Source organism: Pygocentrus nattereri, chromosome 5 (genome assembly GCF_015220715.1).
Source record: "Pygocentrus nattereri isolate fPygNat1 chromosome 5, fPygNat1.pri, whole genome shotgun sequence".
NCBI classification, from domain to species: domain Eukaryota; kingdom Metazoa; phylum Chordata; class Actinopteri; order Characiformes; family Serrasalmidae; genus Pygocentrus; species Pygocentrus nattereri.
The window spans coordinates 9,225,631-9,241,674 of NC_051215.1; the positions used below are offsets into that span (position 1 = coordinate 9,225,631).

General features: G+C 37.3%; 1 protein-coding gene across 1 annotated transcript in view; it reads right to left on the minus strand.

The window, feature by feature from the left end:
* Positions 1-307: 307 nt before the first annotated feature.
* The window catches only part of LOC108426141 (MAM domain-containing glycosylphosphatidylinositol anchor protein 1), a 339,434-nt gene continuing 323,697 nt past the window's right edge, over positions 308-16,044 (minus strand). Inside the window, exon 18 of the mRNA XM_017695434.2 lies at positions 308-3,410. Within this exon, the coding sequence (XP_017550923.1) occupies positions 3,313-3,410 (98 nt within the window). The 3' untranslated portion in view covers positions 308-3,312. The remainder of the gene's footprint in view (positions 3,411-16,044) is intronic.

Genomic DNA, 16,044 nt, shown 5'->3' on the forward strand with positions numbered 1-16,044 from the left:
TCACCTGTACACGCACTGTGTTGACATTCAACTTAACTCTCAACAGTGCTACCAGAATGTCCACCAAAATACAGCACTGTGCAATACCTTTCATTTATATAATTTCCAGTCAAAACGCCCAATGGCCATTCAGCATGTCTTTTCTTTCAGGAGATATTTTTAGATCCTGTTTATATACATATATATATATATATATATATATATATATATATATATATATATATATATATATATATATATATATATATATATATATATATACATATATACATATATATATATATATATACACACTGCACTTGCATAAGGAAAGCAAAAACAAAGGAAAATATATAAAAAAACAGGAGTTTCCAAAATTGAAGATCAAAAAATAATGAAAAGTTAAATTTAGTGGACAACTACAACTTTCAGCATCAGATAAACAGTGCTTAAAGCTTCCATCTTAGAGAAAGAGCAGAAACTCAAGCTGCACACTTGCTTCAGATCTGAAAAAATCCAGAGTGGATTTTTTGTCCATCCTTCCATTGTGAGAAGATAACACAAACAAACCAAGTCGCTAGTGTTCTCAGACCAATGGACATCATCAATATCACTGAATGTGTTTGGGATTATGCTGATCGCAACATGCAGAAAACTGAACTTTGGAGGTTTGGAAAAATATCCCTGCAGATCTCTTAGAAAAATTTAAATCAAGTCTTCTAAAAAGAATGGAAGCTGTAATAAAGGTAAAGGTGGACACATTAAATGCTGAAAAATGGCATATATTTAGTGTAATTCTGTGTAATTTTCTATTCAATATATATTAAATGAAAAAAAGAAAAACGTAAAGGCCGTTTTGACTGGAAATTGAAAATAATAATAATGGTGGTCTCTGACTTTTGCACAGTACTGTAAATTGGTAATAATGGATGGGTGTTGCTCAGTATAGGCATGTTTGTAGTATTAAAGATATTAATTAAATGAATAGAATACAATAAAAAGCCCAAAGCTAGTGAATAATTTAATCTTCCCCTGTAGCTCATCGTCTTTGCCCTCTTAAATCTGATTATTTCTGGACTTCTTAACTTTGATTATGATAAATGGCTGATTATATGTGCTAATAGTGAAGGCAAGTGCAGAGTTAGCATCTATGGTAACTGGTATGGCTAACATGGCTAAAGACTAAATGATGTTCAGTACACTGGACCAGAGGCAAGAGAAGTCCAGAAGGCTCTGTTACTGCTACCTACTTTTGAAAATGACCTGAGATATCAAGTCAACACCCATCACGCTACATGAAATGGCAGCAGATACAAGCAATATTGCATCTTAAGATAAATATGAGTTGATTAAATATGAGTGCGAGCGAATTTTACAAGCAGGGGCCAAGAATTATAAGATCCACACTACTTTTCGCACTTTCAGAATTCTAAGTAGTCTCACGGTAAAGCCTGGTGATAAAACGTTAAACGCTAAACTAGGACGACAGAGGATGACAACATGAACAATACTGGGTCAAAGCAAATTTATATATGATTGTATGATAGCGTCTATCTAAATTTAAAATGACCATTCAACCCATCATGTGGATACTCCAGAGGCACACATGGTTTCTTCCATTTCTTGTGTGATCCGTATAATACGCTTTGTGCTCTATACACTCCACAAAGTCTGCTTTTTGTATGGTCATTTCGATTAATCACATGCGAATAAAACACCACTGATTCCACAGAGGACCTAATATAGAACCCTGATGCACCCCCTCAGGACCTTGGTCCCATTATTTAGAATGACCAGAAGAAATGGCCCACAGAAACTGTTGTCTGTGCTGAAAGCATCGATTCTGAACATTTTGCTAAAATGTGTGCTGAAGTTTGCAGAATGTTTTAAATCATTATTATAATATATTGTATTGCTTAATATGAAATGTTGGTGTTCATTAGTTATTGAAGACATTTAATTGTAAGACGGTGCCTTGTTTTGTCAAGATGTGCCAAAATGACCTTTCCTTGCTCATGAGTCCTGTCCATTTCTTTTTAAAGGTGTCCACACCACAGCTGACGAAGAGTAAAAGTCCCTACATGACATTCATTATAGCCTCATGAAATGCATGGATGCACTCTGAAACCCCAAATCCTCTTCTGTAACTTCCAAGCCATCTCTCTGGAGGTGTCCATCTTTAGGTCCAAACAGATTTCTTGTACTTCCTTTGGTATCTCAAATAGAGATACCAAATTTCAACTTTCTTTAATTAGCTAGTGGTCAGTGCACTCTGAAACTCAGTCAGTGCTCCACATGTGGTTTAACATATGAGTAAGATGGATTGTCATTCCCCCAATTTGCACAGGTTCTTCCCAGACCTGGGAGATGGTGGGTGAAGGGCAGAAGTGTCTGATGAAGTCAAACCCTCAGTGTTCGACCACCATTCCGCTAAGTCGATATATCAGCAGCAGGACAGGAAAACTTGTTTCTCATAAAGTAAGCCAAAGGACAAGGCATACAGCAAATTCGTAGATGAAGAAGATACCACACAGGGAAACCAAAATGTTTACAAAAAAGCATATAAATTTGTGCTTCTTTAATTTAACTTTATCATAGTCTGAGAAGTTGCACTCGTTGTCCGTTCATGTTCTGTTGTTGATACTTACGTGATATATCATATACATGTGAATGTACAGACTGTGGTCCATTCAGGTCATCAAACTCGGTCAAATATGAAGTTCACTCTCGTTTTATTCCGGCCGTCCTCCCTTTCCATCGCACTCTCAACCTTACATTCCGCTAATCCATCCTGAGGATCTGCATTTCTATGCAGCTTCATCTTAAGGGGAGAGATAAGTTGCTTGAAGGGCTCCATGTTCGCCCCAATCTTCTCTTCGTCTGAAGAACCGCCATCATCTTTGGTAGCATAGTTGACACTTTGGTGTGTCGGCAACATAGAAAGGGGCGCAGAGGTAGGATGGTGGGGGAAAACAAACATACAGAAATATACGGGAATGATGTGAACATTAACCATGGTTGAATTTAAAACTAAAGGATTCAGCTAGTGTGTCACAATGCAGGTCAGAGAAGCCATACCAATTGATACCAAGATGCTAAATTTGAACGGAAAGTAGCAACAGAAAACAGAAAGACTTTAAAAAGATATATGTAGGATGATAAAGCAGGGTGACCAGGGGAAATGAGGTAAAAAGTGAGTAGGAGAAAAGGAAACAGAAAAGATAAAAATTTGATGGAGCAAAGATGAGGGATAGGGGAAGGAACGTGTCTGGGCAGTGCTGGTTGCTGCCACGGGGGCGACCTGCGCGAGGGAGCGTAAAAGAGTGTAGCCCATCATCTGGACAGGAGCAGGACACAGAGGCACAAGGAGCTAAGGAGCGGCACGCTCAGAAGAACAGGACGAAGACTTTGGGCAGATCCTGGAAGCACGTCTGGAAATACAAAACAAAGAGGAGACGACATGCTTCAAAATGCATTCCTCCATTTACCTGTTACCAGCTATCAGCACAGAGCCAAGTCATTTTTCCAGCTCTTCACCTTCAAACTGTTGAACCTGAGTTTTATTGCTAATTTTGCTATACAGTAAGTTATGCGATTGAACAACATTTACATATGATTTACATCCTGTGTCAAAAAGATTGTTTCTGTATTATTATCCTTGTTCTGGTGGCAAGAAAACAACAAAAAAAGTGTAAAAACAAATGCCTTTCGGCCCCACTTTATATTGTCTCTACTGTTTGTGTAGTTACATGTGAACAACATATGCAGCAACAATGTAACTACTAATGATTTAGTCACTGTTACAGGTGGATTACAGAAGTACATCTTATGTAATTACACATATGTATCATCATCAGTTTTGCCTCAAGTGTATCTTAATAGTTGCAACAGCCTATGTATAACTTTAACACTACACTATAGTACTTTAACATTACACTACAGGAAAGTTCATGTCTAGAAGATAAACTTGTGTAATTACATTAAGTAAAACTGAAGTTGATACAAATGTGTAGTTACATAGCCTGTACTTATGTCATTTATCTGTAATGTTGGCTAAATCGTCAGTAATTACAGTTTTATTGCATTTAGTATTTGTGTGTAACTACATAGTTATTAGAGACACTTAATATAATGTGGGACCTACTTTTCCTTTTTGTAAAGTAAACAGAGAGCACAATAACTATCAAATTGAAATTCTATTCTATTTATGCCAATTTCGAGTTTGGAATCCGCATAGCCAACAAAAGATCATTGCTTTTTTAATGAGCTACAATAAGTAATTAATATCCCATTATCTACAAAGGAAATGAATAACTTGAAAAAAGTTCCCTGGTTGACAAAATTTAGAATTAACTGAACTTAACATTGAATTAACAACTGAACATTAGCAAATATTCTCTATTCATTTATTAATAATTTATTTTAAGTTCAATTAAGTTTAAATAAATCAGGTTCTTTACTTGCTTTATTTCTGTTGCAATTATTTTAACATGAAAAAAACTGGCCCTTGACAAAACTGGCAATTTGCACATTTCTACTGTGTGTCACAATTCTACTTCTAAATTATGTCATCTTTTAATATTTTTTTGATTAAATAACGAACTGTTTTATCCCAGTTGTTTATTTCGCCATAAAGTTCTCTGTGAAGTTCATATTGTAGCTGAAAGTTTCCATAATGTGGATTCCGTTATGAATTTGTGCATGACTGCTCAAAAACTAAACATGATGCAACCAACAATAAAGGCAGCATGGAGCTTCTTTTACACAGTGGTAGAAAACCTAGTAGCACTCAGAAACTGGTCCTTCCGCAGGGCCTTGCTTTTATTCTCCATACCAAATATATTAGCTTCACAGTAGTTACTGAATAGTTTGCAGTAGTTGAACAATAAGACATCTTATGATTACTAACTCATTAATAAGTTCATCATGGCTGTTGGCAAACTTAAAAACATACAAAACTGGAACGTTGTAGGGGCTTTGCTGCTTTTGTTCTAAGCTAGGAGTGATTTTGTCAAGTTTCAACAAAAATCGAACCACCTTGGGAGCTATAACATTTTATATCCATTTTATTGAAGTAATGTTTCACCATATTGGCTTTAAATATGTCTCAGTTTGTGCTAATGTACTAGTATGGGCTAGAAATATAATATAAATGATAAGCCAGACTTACTTTGTTCCGCTTTAAGCTTTAGCTCAGCTATAGCTGTTTTCCCACATCTCTATCAGGAAACCTTTACTCAAAAGTAGAACAGTTTCTTGTAAAATGTCTTTTAATGTTCAACTCTTTATGAAGCTGAAGTCAGCTTCTCCTTCGCCAGCTTCTTGTTTGAATTTAAGGTGCTTAAATGGTGCCTGAGGCAGCAGAATGTACCTCACTATGGAGCTAACTATTGCACCATTTAAGGTGGAATGCAACAATTCGAACACGAAGCCAGTGAACGAGAAGCTGACTTCAGCATTCCAACTTTTTAGTGTTTGACAGTTTCTCATTGTAGATTAAATGTATCAGGAAACCAGATGCAATAAGTCCATTTGTCTCAAAATGTTATTGCTGACCCCTAATCTAAGCCAATAAGACATTTGCTGTCTGGGCTATGCCAGGAACACTTAGAAAAGCTGCTATAAGATTGCATTGTGCTTTAATCGCTTGAAGTATTCAGTGCCCTTGCTGCCTTGCTGCATTTCATTGAAATGACTTAATTTTGTATTCTACTACTTCATAGACAAGGCATCTCAGGGTACAGCATCTAGCATCTTGTTTGAAAATCTCATTCAGATTTTCAAAAAAAAAATTTTCAAACAATATAAGATGCTTCACAAGCAAGCATTTCAGTATGTGCCAGACAGTAAACAGAACTCATAATTACTATGCTCCTTGTTCTAAAACCTCTCCCTCCTGTGATTGGTCCTCATGTCACATGGTTGCCTGCATCACTGCAGTGGGAATAGTCAATTTTCAGTTTCTTTTGCTTTTTTGCACACGGCCCTTTGTCATCCCTAATTATTTCTCTGCCGACTCCTCTCTCTCTCGTGCTCTTGCTTCTTGTAGTGCCACCATTACCGTTTGTTTACTCGTCCTGTTTGATGTCACAGTGACGGGTCCGCTCACAACCCCCTCAAAAGTACTTGGTGCCTCTACCGGGGCAGACTGTCCTAGAAAGTTGTACACTGGGTTCTTTTAATGAGTACTTATGACAGTGTGTTCAGCGATTTGTTTAATTCTTTCATCACTTGAAGTGTACTGCTGGTTTATATGCCTGCTCACTGGTGAATGTTGCTAATGAGGACATGAGTACTCATATAGGAGTGAGCCACACTATTTAGCTGCAAGTGCACGATTCAAAGGAGCTGTATTTATAGTATTGTATTAGTTGCTTTGGTCTATGTGAGACAATGTTAAATATTATCAACTAAATATAAAGTAAGTCAATGTAAACTTAGTTTCTGGCTATGCTAACACAATAATTCTCTTATATATTCTAAAACACAGTTCATCAAAATAGGTGAAGAAATTTTTATAAATGACTGAAGTTCATATCATTGCTGTCCAAACATGTCTATTGAAAAATACTACTTTTAATATAGGTTAATGTACTTGTAGAGTGATTTTGGAGCATTTATATTCTACCATTCTTAAAGGAATTTTCATAGAGTGTAAAGGACAGCAGCCATTTTCAATTGACATAAAGAAAAATTAAAAATAAACAAAAATGGAGATACATGTTTGTAGATGTGACAATACGCAGGGGAGGACACATTTTAGTTGAATGTTGTACAGTTTGAATTGGGTACAGTCTTGATTTGTAGAAAAGTGCCACATTTTGTCATATTTGACATAATAAATGACAAAAATGGGTCACAAAATTGAAACAGAGAAAGGTCAGACATGCATACCTGCACCTGTTGATACAGAATGTAAGACAAATATAAACATTATTAATTCAGTTATTATAATTATTAATTAATAACTATGTAATTAATTAGTAATAGCATATTTAAAAGTAATAGAGCAAAATGGCAGCAGTAATAACTCAATTCATTTATATTCATTTCATCAATATACATAATAGTTGGACAATTTGGCTACTGAGTTCTAGTGTTTGTTAAGTCGTGGGTTCGATCCCTAGAACCGACAGCACATGACTGAGGTGTCCTTGAGCAAGCAACCCCCAACTGCTCCCTGGGCACTGTGGATAAGGCTGCCCACTGCTCCAGGCAAGTGTGCTCACTGCCCCCTAGTGTGTGTGTGCTCACTAGTGTGTATGTGGTGCTTCACTTCATGGATGGGTTAAATGCGAACGTGAAATTTCCCCATTCTGGGACTAATAAGGGTCACTTGGCAATGTTAGCCTGGTACCTCCTCATCTACATAGCAAAATTTGGACTCCTGGCTGATCAACTACACCTGGGGTAAATGGAAAACTGGGTAAATCATACTAAGAATTGAATAGTTTATGAACTGTTTGGTGGAATTTGCCTTTAATAACCCCCCATGCAAATGTTCTATCCTATCACACCCCCAGGCCTAGCCTCACCCCACTGCACCCCCTATAGCTCAGCCCCTGGCAGTCCATATGTTGAACTCCACAACATAAAACCCACTACAGCTCTGAGCTGATGGTACTCTTTCATGCGGTGATCAGTTATTTAAGTGACACATCTCCTAACCGTGTACTAACTAAAGGTCCAGGCTTTGAAGTTCTTAAAAAGACTGTGAGAGCGAGTAAGAAGAGAAAGTTTGCTTCATAAAATGTGTGGGATGTGTAGTGATAGATCTTTTAAAGACTTGTGAGCTGCTGTAGTATAACCCCAGAGATGTCCAGGATGGCCATCAGAGCTTCAGACATAATGGCTGTAAATGATGGGTTGCGGTCGGTGTCATCATCACACGGCTACGCTTCACTGAGCCATATGAGTGGAACAATCTGGTAAATTAAAGACTAGAAGCCGAGATAACTACAAGCTTAGGGACACAAATGGGTAGTCGGAGACCAATTAAAAGCCATTGTGTTTCAGCAGTAATGATGAGTAATGACTTCCCATAAAGCTCATAGCTTTTCTGCGACACGTAAGAAAAATGAAGTACAAACTAAACACGTTTGTATTGTTATTTAAGAGCCATATTTCATCCACGTCTCTTCACAGATGCATTTTACTGTAGAAGTCTTGGATTACAAGGTAGCTCACACACAATCTCTCTCTCTTGCAGGCACACGCACACACACACTAACTATGAATACACAAATACACACAGAGCACATTATGCATGCAAGCTGCCAACAAAGGGGGTTTAATAAATAAGGAGTAGCTTTATATTTAAAGGATCAATATCATTTATATCATGGGTTTTTTTGGTCTGGCAGTAAATCAATAGATTTCTAATAAAGCTTCTTATTCTTCCTTTTCAATAAAGTACAACTCAAGTGTCTGCGGTTTCTGTACTAACATTTCAAGGATCTTTGAAGGGGGTGGCAAGTTTGGAGAGTGGGAGGTTTATTGAGGTAAGCCTAAGCCTAAGGCCTGCCACAATCATGTACAGTAGTAAGAATAAGAATATGAACCCTTTGGAATTACCTGCATTTATGCAAAATGTCATCTTAACCCATTAAATAGCCAGGGTTCACCAGCAGGCCCAAGTTTATTATACACTTCTATAACATAAGAATAGCCCAGATAGTTTGCATTCAAGTCCTTGTAGCTACTAAATAATAAGCCTTAGTATGTAATAAACTGGTATTTTAAGGGTTTAAAATATGACCTGGGCTTCGTCTAAGTTAAAATAAAGAAGCAACATAATCTGGTTACACTAAAAACACAAAAGAGACTCTAGACTCATGACCACGAAAAGCTAGCTGGAATCAAGAGGCAGCAAACCTGGAGCTCAAGGGTTGGAGCTACTTGTAAAAAACACATATTCAAAAGAAACATCTGCTGATATGAAACATGCCTTGCTAAAAAAAAAAAAAAGATTCGCAGAAGACCCAAACACTGTAATCTCAAAGAGTTTAGGTATCGGTCAACAGTTAAATGAACTGTCTATAAATGGAGGTGATTTAGTACTGTGTCTACTCTTGGTAGAAGAGGGCACTGAGGCAATATCACTCTAAAGGCACAATACAGAGAACTCAATGAAGTACAAACGAACCCTGAAGGTTTACTTTAGAATATAAGATGCAAACTGACTTATAGAAAACTTATTGAGGGTTTGCTGAAACCCTAAATAATGATGATGAAAACGGCACTTTAGAATACATCTTTAAGAATTTGTGACTTAAACTAATTTCTTATTAGCTCTAAACTAATAAACTCCAGAACTCATCTGATGCTACTTTCAAAGTATAGGAACAAAATGTTTCCAATTATAAAGTTTTTGTTTTTTTTTTGCAATTAATGATTTTCACATAACAGACCTCAAATTACATAGTAATACAGGTGATAATGAATTAAGTGGAACCCCTTAAAACCCAGGCTTATTACATACTAAGTCTTGTTATTCAGTACCTACAAGGACTTCAATGCAAACTGGCTAAGCTATTCTTAGGTTCTAGAAGTGTGTAATAAAACTTTGGGTAACACTTTATTTGGAGTGGTCCTTTGTAGATGATTAATAAACTCAACATATCATTAACGCTTCAACGGCATATCAATGAAGTAGCAGTAGTGAAGCATCTGAACACAATGAAGCCAAAATCTTGTAGATGTTTTGTTGATGCATTACTTACATTAAGTATTGTTCATGTGTTACTTCTACTACAGAAAACCTAACTTTAACCAACCTCAACCAAAACCTAACCCTAACCCTGGCCCTAATCCTAACCCTAATCTTAACCTCAACCCAAAATCTAATCCTAACCCTCATATGTTTTTGACATGTTACTGAGAGTCCATTTGTTGTTCATTTGTTGAGTGTTAAAGTAATAAAGCATTACTTTGGGCCTGACAATGGACGGTGGACATTTAAGGGGTTACTCTTATTTGAAGACTACAAAAAATCCAATCTGTGTCATATATAGGCAATAAAAATGGATTTTTGCCCTTGCAACCCTGCAGTGCTAAAGCAGTCTTATACATATCCCTACATTCTCCAAGCATTCTCCATCTCCCACTTCCTTCTCTCTCACCATTGGGTCCAATGTCGTCTTTAAACATACAATGACCAGTGGTCAAGGCAAAGGAGACACATCAGATCATAGCACTGCAGAACCACAGTAATTCAACATGCCCTGGTGTCCCAGCCCAGGTTCAAAGCTTAAGACCCAAACCTTCCCAAAAACTCTCAATGCTGAGCCCTGGACCTGCACACTGCTGCAGTCTCCAGGCATCTTTCATCTCACAGAGAACTACTCAACATGCAGTACTCATGTGGGAAGCACCTTCAGAGAGGAGACTGGTGTGGGAGAGGAGAGAGATGCACCCGACAGAATGAAAATAAGAGTCAGTTGAGGAGAAAGACATACTGCAGTTCTACTGCCACGTGCATGTTTGCAGTATGTCAAAACCTTGATGTGACATGACAAAACATTGGCTTGGATTATTTTGACCAAAAATTCTTTAGTTTGTCAGATCTCAGGAATATCTGAGTGAATGAGGTGGGAAAGGGTTCTCACAATGAGCAACAGTAAAACTGCATTTTGGATGAACAGGAGAAAAGACAGAGAAGCAAAGAAAGATGACTGAGGAGAGAGAAGAGAAGAAAATAGAGAAGCAAAGAAGAAAAGGTGAGGAGAAGAACAGAAGTGAAAAAGAGCCAAACATGAAAAAAAAGAAAAGGAAGAAAACAAGAGAGGAGAAAAAGAGGAGAAGAAAAGAAGAGAAAAAGAAAAAAAATAAGAGAAAAGAAAGGCGTGCATTAGAAGAGAAGAGAACAGAAGAAAAGAAAAGAAAAAAAAAGAAAAGAGAAACAAGAAGAAAAGAGAACAGAAGAGAAGAAAAATGGAAGACAAAAGAGAAGAAAATAAAAGAAGAGTACAGAAGAGAAGAGCAAGGAAGAAAAGAAAAGAGAAAAGAAAATGAGTGAAAGAGAAGAAAAGAGAAGAAGAGAAGAGTGAAAGTGTAGAGAAGAGAAGATGGAACAAGAGAAGAGAAGAGAATAGAACAGAAGAGAAGATGGAACAAGAAAAAAAAAGGAAATGAGTGAAAGAGAAGAGTGAACGGGTATAGAAGAGAGGAGAAGAGAAGAGAAGAGAAAAGAAGAAGAGAAGAGTGAAAGGGTAGAGAAGAGAAGATGGAACAAGACAAGAGAAGAGAAGATGGAACAAGAGAACAGAAACATACAAAGGAAGAGAAGAGACAAGAAGAGAAGAGACAAGAAGAGAAGAGACGAGAAGAGACAAGAAGAGACAAGAAGAGAAGAGACAAGAAGAGAAGAGACAAGAAGAGACAAGAAGAGAAGAGACAAGAAGAGAAGAGACGAGAAGAGAAGAGAAGAGAAGAGAAGAGAAGAGACGAGAAGAGAAGAGAAGAGAAGAGAAGAGAAGAGAAGAGAAGAGAAGAGAAAGTGAAAACACAGGAGAAAAGATTAGAGGATATATGAGGAAAGCAAAGGAGAGGAAGCGGCAGGTGACCTGTCTTCTGACTATTATGAATGTGCAAACTCAGAGTGTATCCAGGGAAGGAATATCATGCATCCTCAAGACACACACACACACATGCACACACCTACACACACACTCAGGCACACACACACACACACACACTCTCAGGCACACACACATACACACACACACACACACACTCAGGCACACACACATACACATACCCACACACACACACACACACGCACCTACACACACGGTGACCTGTACATCTGGATGTTGGGGGTTGAAAGTTAGAAAGCTCTATGACTGAGTGACCCTTCACAATGATTGATCTGAATCGTTAATTTGACCTCTCTATTCCTCTCCTTTGCTAAGAACATTGTCTTTCTCTACTTTTCATGGTGAAGGCTTAAATCCTTGCTGCTATCCAGCACCTGCACGGGTCAGTCCTGTGGGCGAAGCGGCCTGTATCAGTGTGTGGGCTGTGCTAACCTCTGCACAAGTGATTTAACACTATCTTTCATCCAGACAAAGCTGAAGCTGAAGTGCTAGAACAGAAACTATGCATTCAAGCATGTGCACACTGAAGTTATATGTTCCATCCTTCACATGCTGTCCAACTTTCAACATTCTTGTTGTTGCTTGTTATTGGTGGATATTAAGATTAGAAAATATCATCCGTTATTAACTATTAGAAGTTTGGAGTTACTGTCATAAAGTTATATATTCAACACTAGATAGTTTTGTAATATCAAAAAAGTGTGTATAGGCACAGAGCATCATCAGCTTAAAGGAAAAGGTTACACAAGCAAATTGAATTTAGATCATTCATATACAATGAAAAAATAATGGACCTAGTACAGTACCTTGAGGGACTCCGCAAGTAATGGCATAAAGGCCCGAGAACATGCTGTACTTCACAAATAACGGCATAAGAGCCTGAGAGCAGCTACTTTTTTGAGCTCTTCCAATAAGATTTAATGCTAATTTAATGGCACTCTCACTGAAGAGGCCAACATGACCCCACTACAAATCTATGTCTTATCATTTCTATCTCCTTTTTAATAAGTTTGACTAAATGCAAGCAAGTATCCATTGTATGGGCTCTTCTGAACCCAGACAGTGACTTACACAAAATATTTCATAATCTTAAATGTGTGTATATGGGTATTTCACAACTTGGCTCAGCCAATCATATTTTAAAAGTTTTATAAGCAGGTAGTTACTGTGTGTTAATGTTTTCATTCTGCAACAGCCAGCAGTAGCTACTAGTGCTAAACCCCTTTAACCCCATTTTCCTATATATGGCTATTTCAATAATTCAGTGGTGACTTCAAGATTTCACGCAAGCCCCCTCTGGCGCTGCCTTTTTTTTTTTGCGTTTTTCAGATGAGGTGCTTCTGGAGGTAAGAAGGGTCATAAATATTTGATGAGCTTGGCTTAGATTTCCATCTCCGATTGGTTCTTCGCTACCAAATTTACTACAGGCAATGAAGCAGAACTCATTTTGTAAAAGGTGCATTAGGCCAATAACCTTGACTCATAATCTAAAGATTTATTGTTCCCCATATCCTTATCATGGACAATAGTTAAATGTTTATGTTAAACTGTAACATTTCTTGTTAATAACATTGAGGTGTAGCATGCTTTGGCTCACATTACAAGGCAAATCTGAAGAGTTTTTGACTCGACTGTTTACTCACATAAAAAGAGGAACTGAATAATATTATTCTAGCAGACGGTTAAAATAAAGGTGCTACAAAACCATTAAGGGCTCAATAAGCTTTCAAGGAAAGTGTGAGGGACCATTTAAAGTTTAAAGTACCTCCACATAATGTAAAGTTACACCAAATGTACACCCAAGTCAAGAACCATTTAAGAAGCTCTATTTTAAAGAATTCACCATTCAACCAATGGCCATTGACACATTCTAGAGTGTGAAGGATTTGAATACATGAGTATTCATTTATTATGTTGGTATGTGGTTCTTTATGTAGTATTCATTATATTATGGTACCACAATTGTAGCTTAAAGTTGGGCCCATGCCACAATTTTTTGCTCAGTTTTACTCGGATATGCATCTTGTGACAAATTTTGGGATTTTCGGAAAGCAATTTTCCATGTTGGGAGCTCAATCAGAAGTGGCTAACATGGATGATTTGGTAGTCTGAGTGGAGAAACAAGTGAATCTTTAGCCCTTCGATCAAACTCTAAAGTGATTGGTGGGCCCTCCAATAATTCCGTCTCAAAATGTCCATGAATCTTGCAGTTTGAGAAGGTCAGAGATGTACTCAATGAATTAATCAGACAACAGCCAAGAAGCTGCCTGTAAAACACAGGTGAAGAGTCGATATCATGTTTATAATGTTTGGATCCAGAAGTTAAAAAAATTTCAGCTCGGCTTCCAGTTTGTAGTGACATATTTCTTCAGCTCTAACTGTGATATCAATGTTTCTCAACCCCATTATAATCCCCAGTTTTACATTCTTGCTCTTCATAAATGCACAAACAGGTCCAGCCCACTAAGTTTAGCTTTATTTGTGTCATGTGATCTCTGAGAAGATCTGGAAGTTTGAGTTCCTATTGGCAGCAGAAACTTATATATGTTATACTCTTTCTTGGCTCTCTCGTCTAGTAGTAGCTCCCACATGACAAAAAGATAAGAAATTCTGTGACAAACTGATGTTAAGATTGTGACTCTCTGTTTCACAAGTCTGTTAATCACCAAAACGCCTTCAGCATGAATGGCTATTGTTAACATATAGAAAATGTTCCAATTATAATTAAATTCTTGTTGGTTTATGCCATGCCTACACCTGAAAACTGTTTGACTGAAACAAACTGAACTGCTTTCCACGTAGCAATTGAAACTAAAGGAGCAAAGATGCCTCAGAAATCCACATGCTGCACACATGCAAAACCGCTAAGGAGCCCCATTTTAATCAGGAGAGAATCAACAGGAGAGCCAGGTTTTCAGCAAATCACCAAACGTCTCCTCATTTAGACATCTGCCCACAACATACAGCACATCCCTAAAAGGCAGCTAATCAAGAGTGTCTAAAGCATGAGAAATCCAGCTGTGACAAGTTTTGCAAAAGAAAGATGAAAAGAACAAAGTCCAGCAGGTTTCAATACTCAATAATCTGCCCATGTGAACATTAGCAATGCTAGCAGTGCCTTGAATCCCACAGCTAGCAGGTAACATTACAGTAAACTACAGTGGTGTGGTGTTCTCAACGTCTATTTCTCAAGGTCTTATAGCAAACCTCAATGAGAACAATGCAAAGGATGGTATTTATGCCTTTGAATTAATATTTATCTTTGAGTTGAATATCTTTTAAATCATAAATGTGAACACTGGTCAGCCCTGTGTGTGCCTCTTTTTTGATTGGTTATCTCTTGAAAAGTCACACTTGGTGATTAGAGTTTATCCCTGAAATTAAAAATGTTTTAACTTGATCTGAAAAGAACCACAGCAGGGGAAAGAAGTCCATGCATGTTCGATGTAGCTTTTTATATTGGGTCCTCACAGCAAGCAGAGACAGCTGACATTGAGTTTCTTTCACTGATTGCCTTTGCAAAGCAGGTATAAAAAGTGTGGGTTTGGTGGGGCATGATGATTGGCTTGTGTGGCATTGCCTTGCTAAATAACCCCCTGACCTTGGGCCTGGTGTTAATTCCATTATGGTAAGAAATATGGAACACAAAACCTTTCTGCAATTAATTTTAATAAGTATGTACTAGGAAATGTCCTGAGATTTGTGAGGAACACAGATGGTGAGAACTTGGCCACTGACAGAGTGAAGAAAGCAGCTATGATGGCTATTCTGAGAGGTACTTGACATTATCAACGCAACCAGAGTACAATTCTGGAGCTCAGGCTGAGACTGAGGCGACTTGAGCACTTAGTAGTCAGCAGGTTTTCTTCTCTATTAAGGAAAAAATGGTATAGATTAGCTGTGGTTGAAAGAAAAATGCATTAAAAATAAAACTTGTTATAGGAAACGAAGTAGTTTCCTATAACAAGTATAATATAAAGTGTAATCCATAAAATTCAAAATGTGATCAATTCCAATAAAACAAGAAAAGCAGGGATCTTCATTAGAAATGGCAAATAAAATATATACTTTTTCTAGGAAAAATCTAAAGTCCAGGAAACACTTAAACACCTGAACCAGCAGATCTAACAGCATAGAAGTCAACACCAAACACTGCATAGCATAGAAACAGAGCAATCCAAGGCATATATACTAAGACATGGCAGCATGAGCAGCTAGAAATAATGATTACAAGGAGGGGTTACAGACACAAATCTCAAGGCAAATAACTTCCCAAGAAATTACTATAAATATTTACAGTATTTATCATTTATTTAACATTTCAAAACTTGAAATGTTAAATAAAATATTTTAGAATACCTTCTGGAGTCTAGATATAGTATTTCATTATTATTGAATACAATTAATTATTAATGTAAAAATTCCAATTCCAATAAAGCTTGGGCTAGCTACCAAAACAAATGTGAAT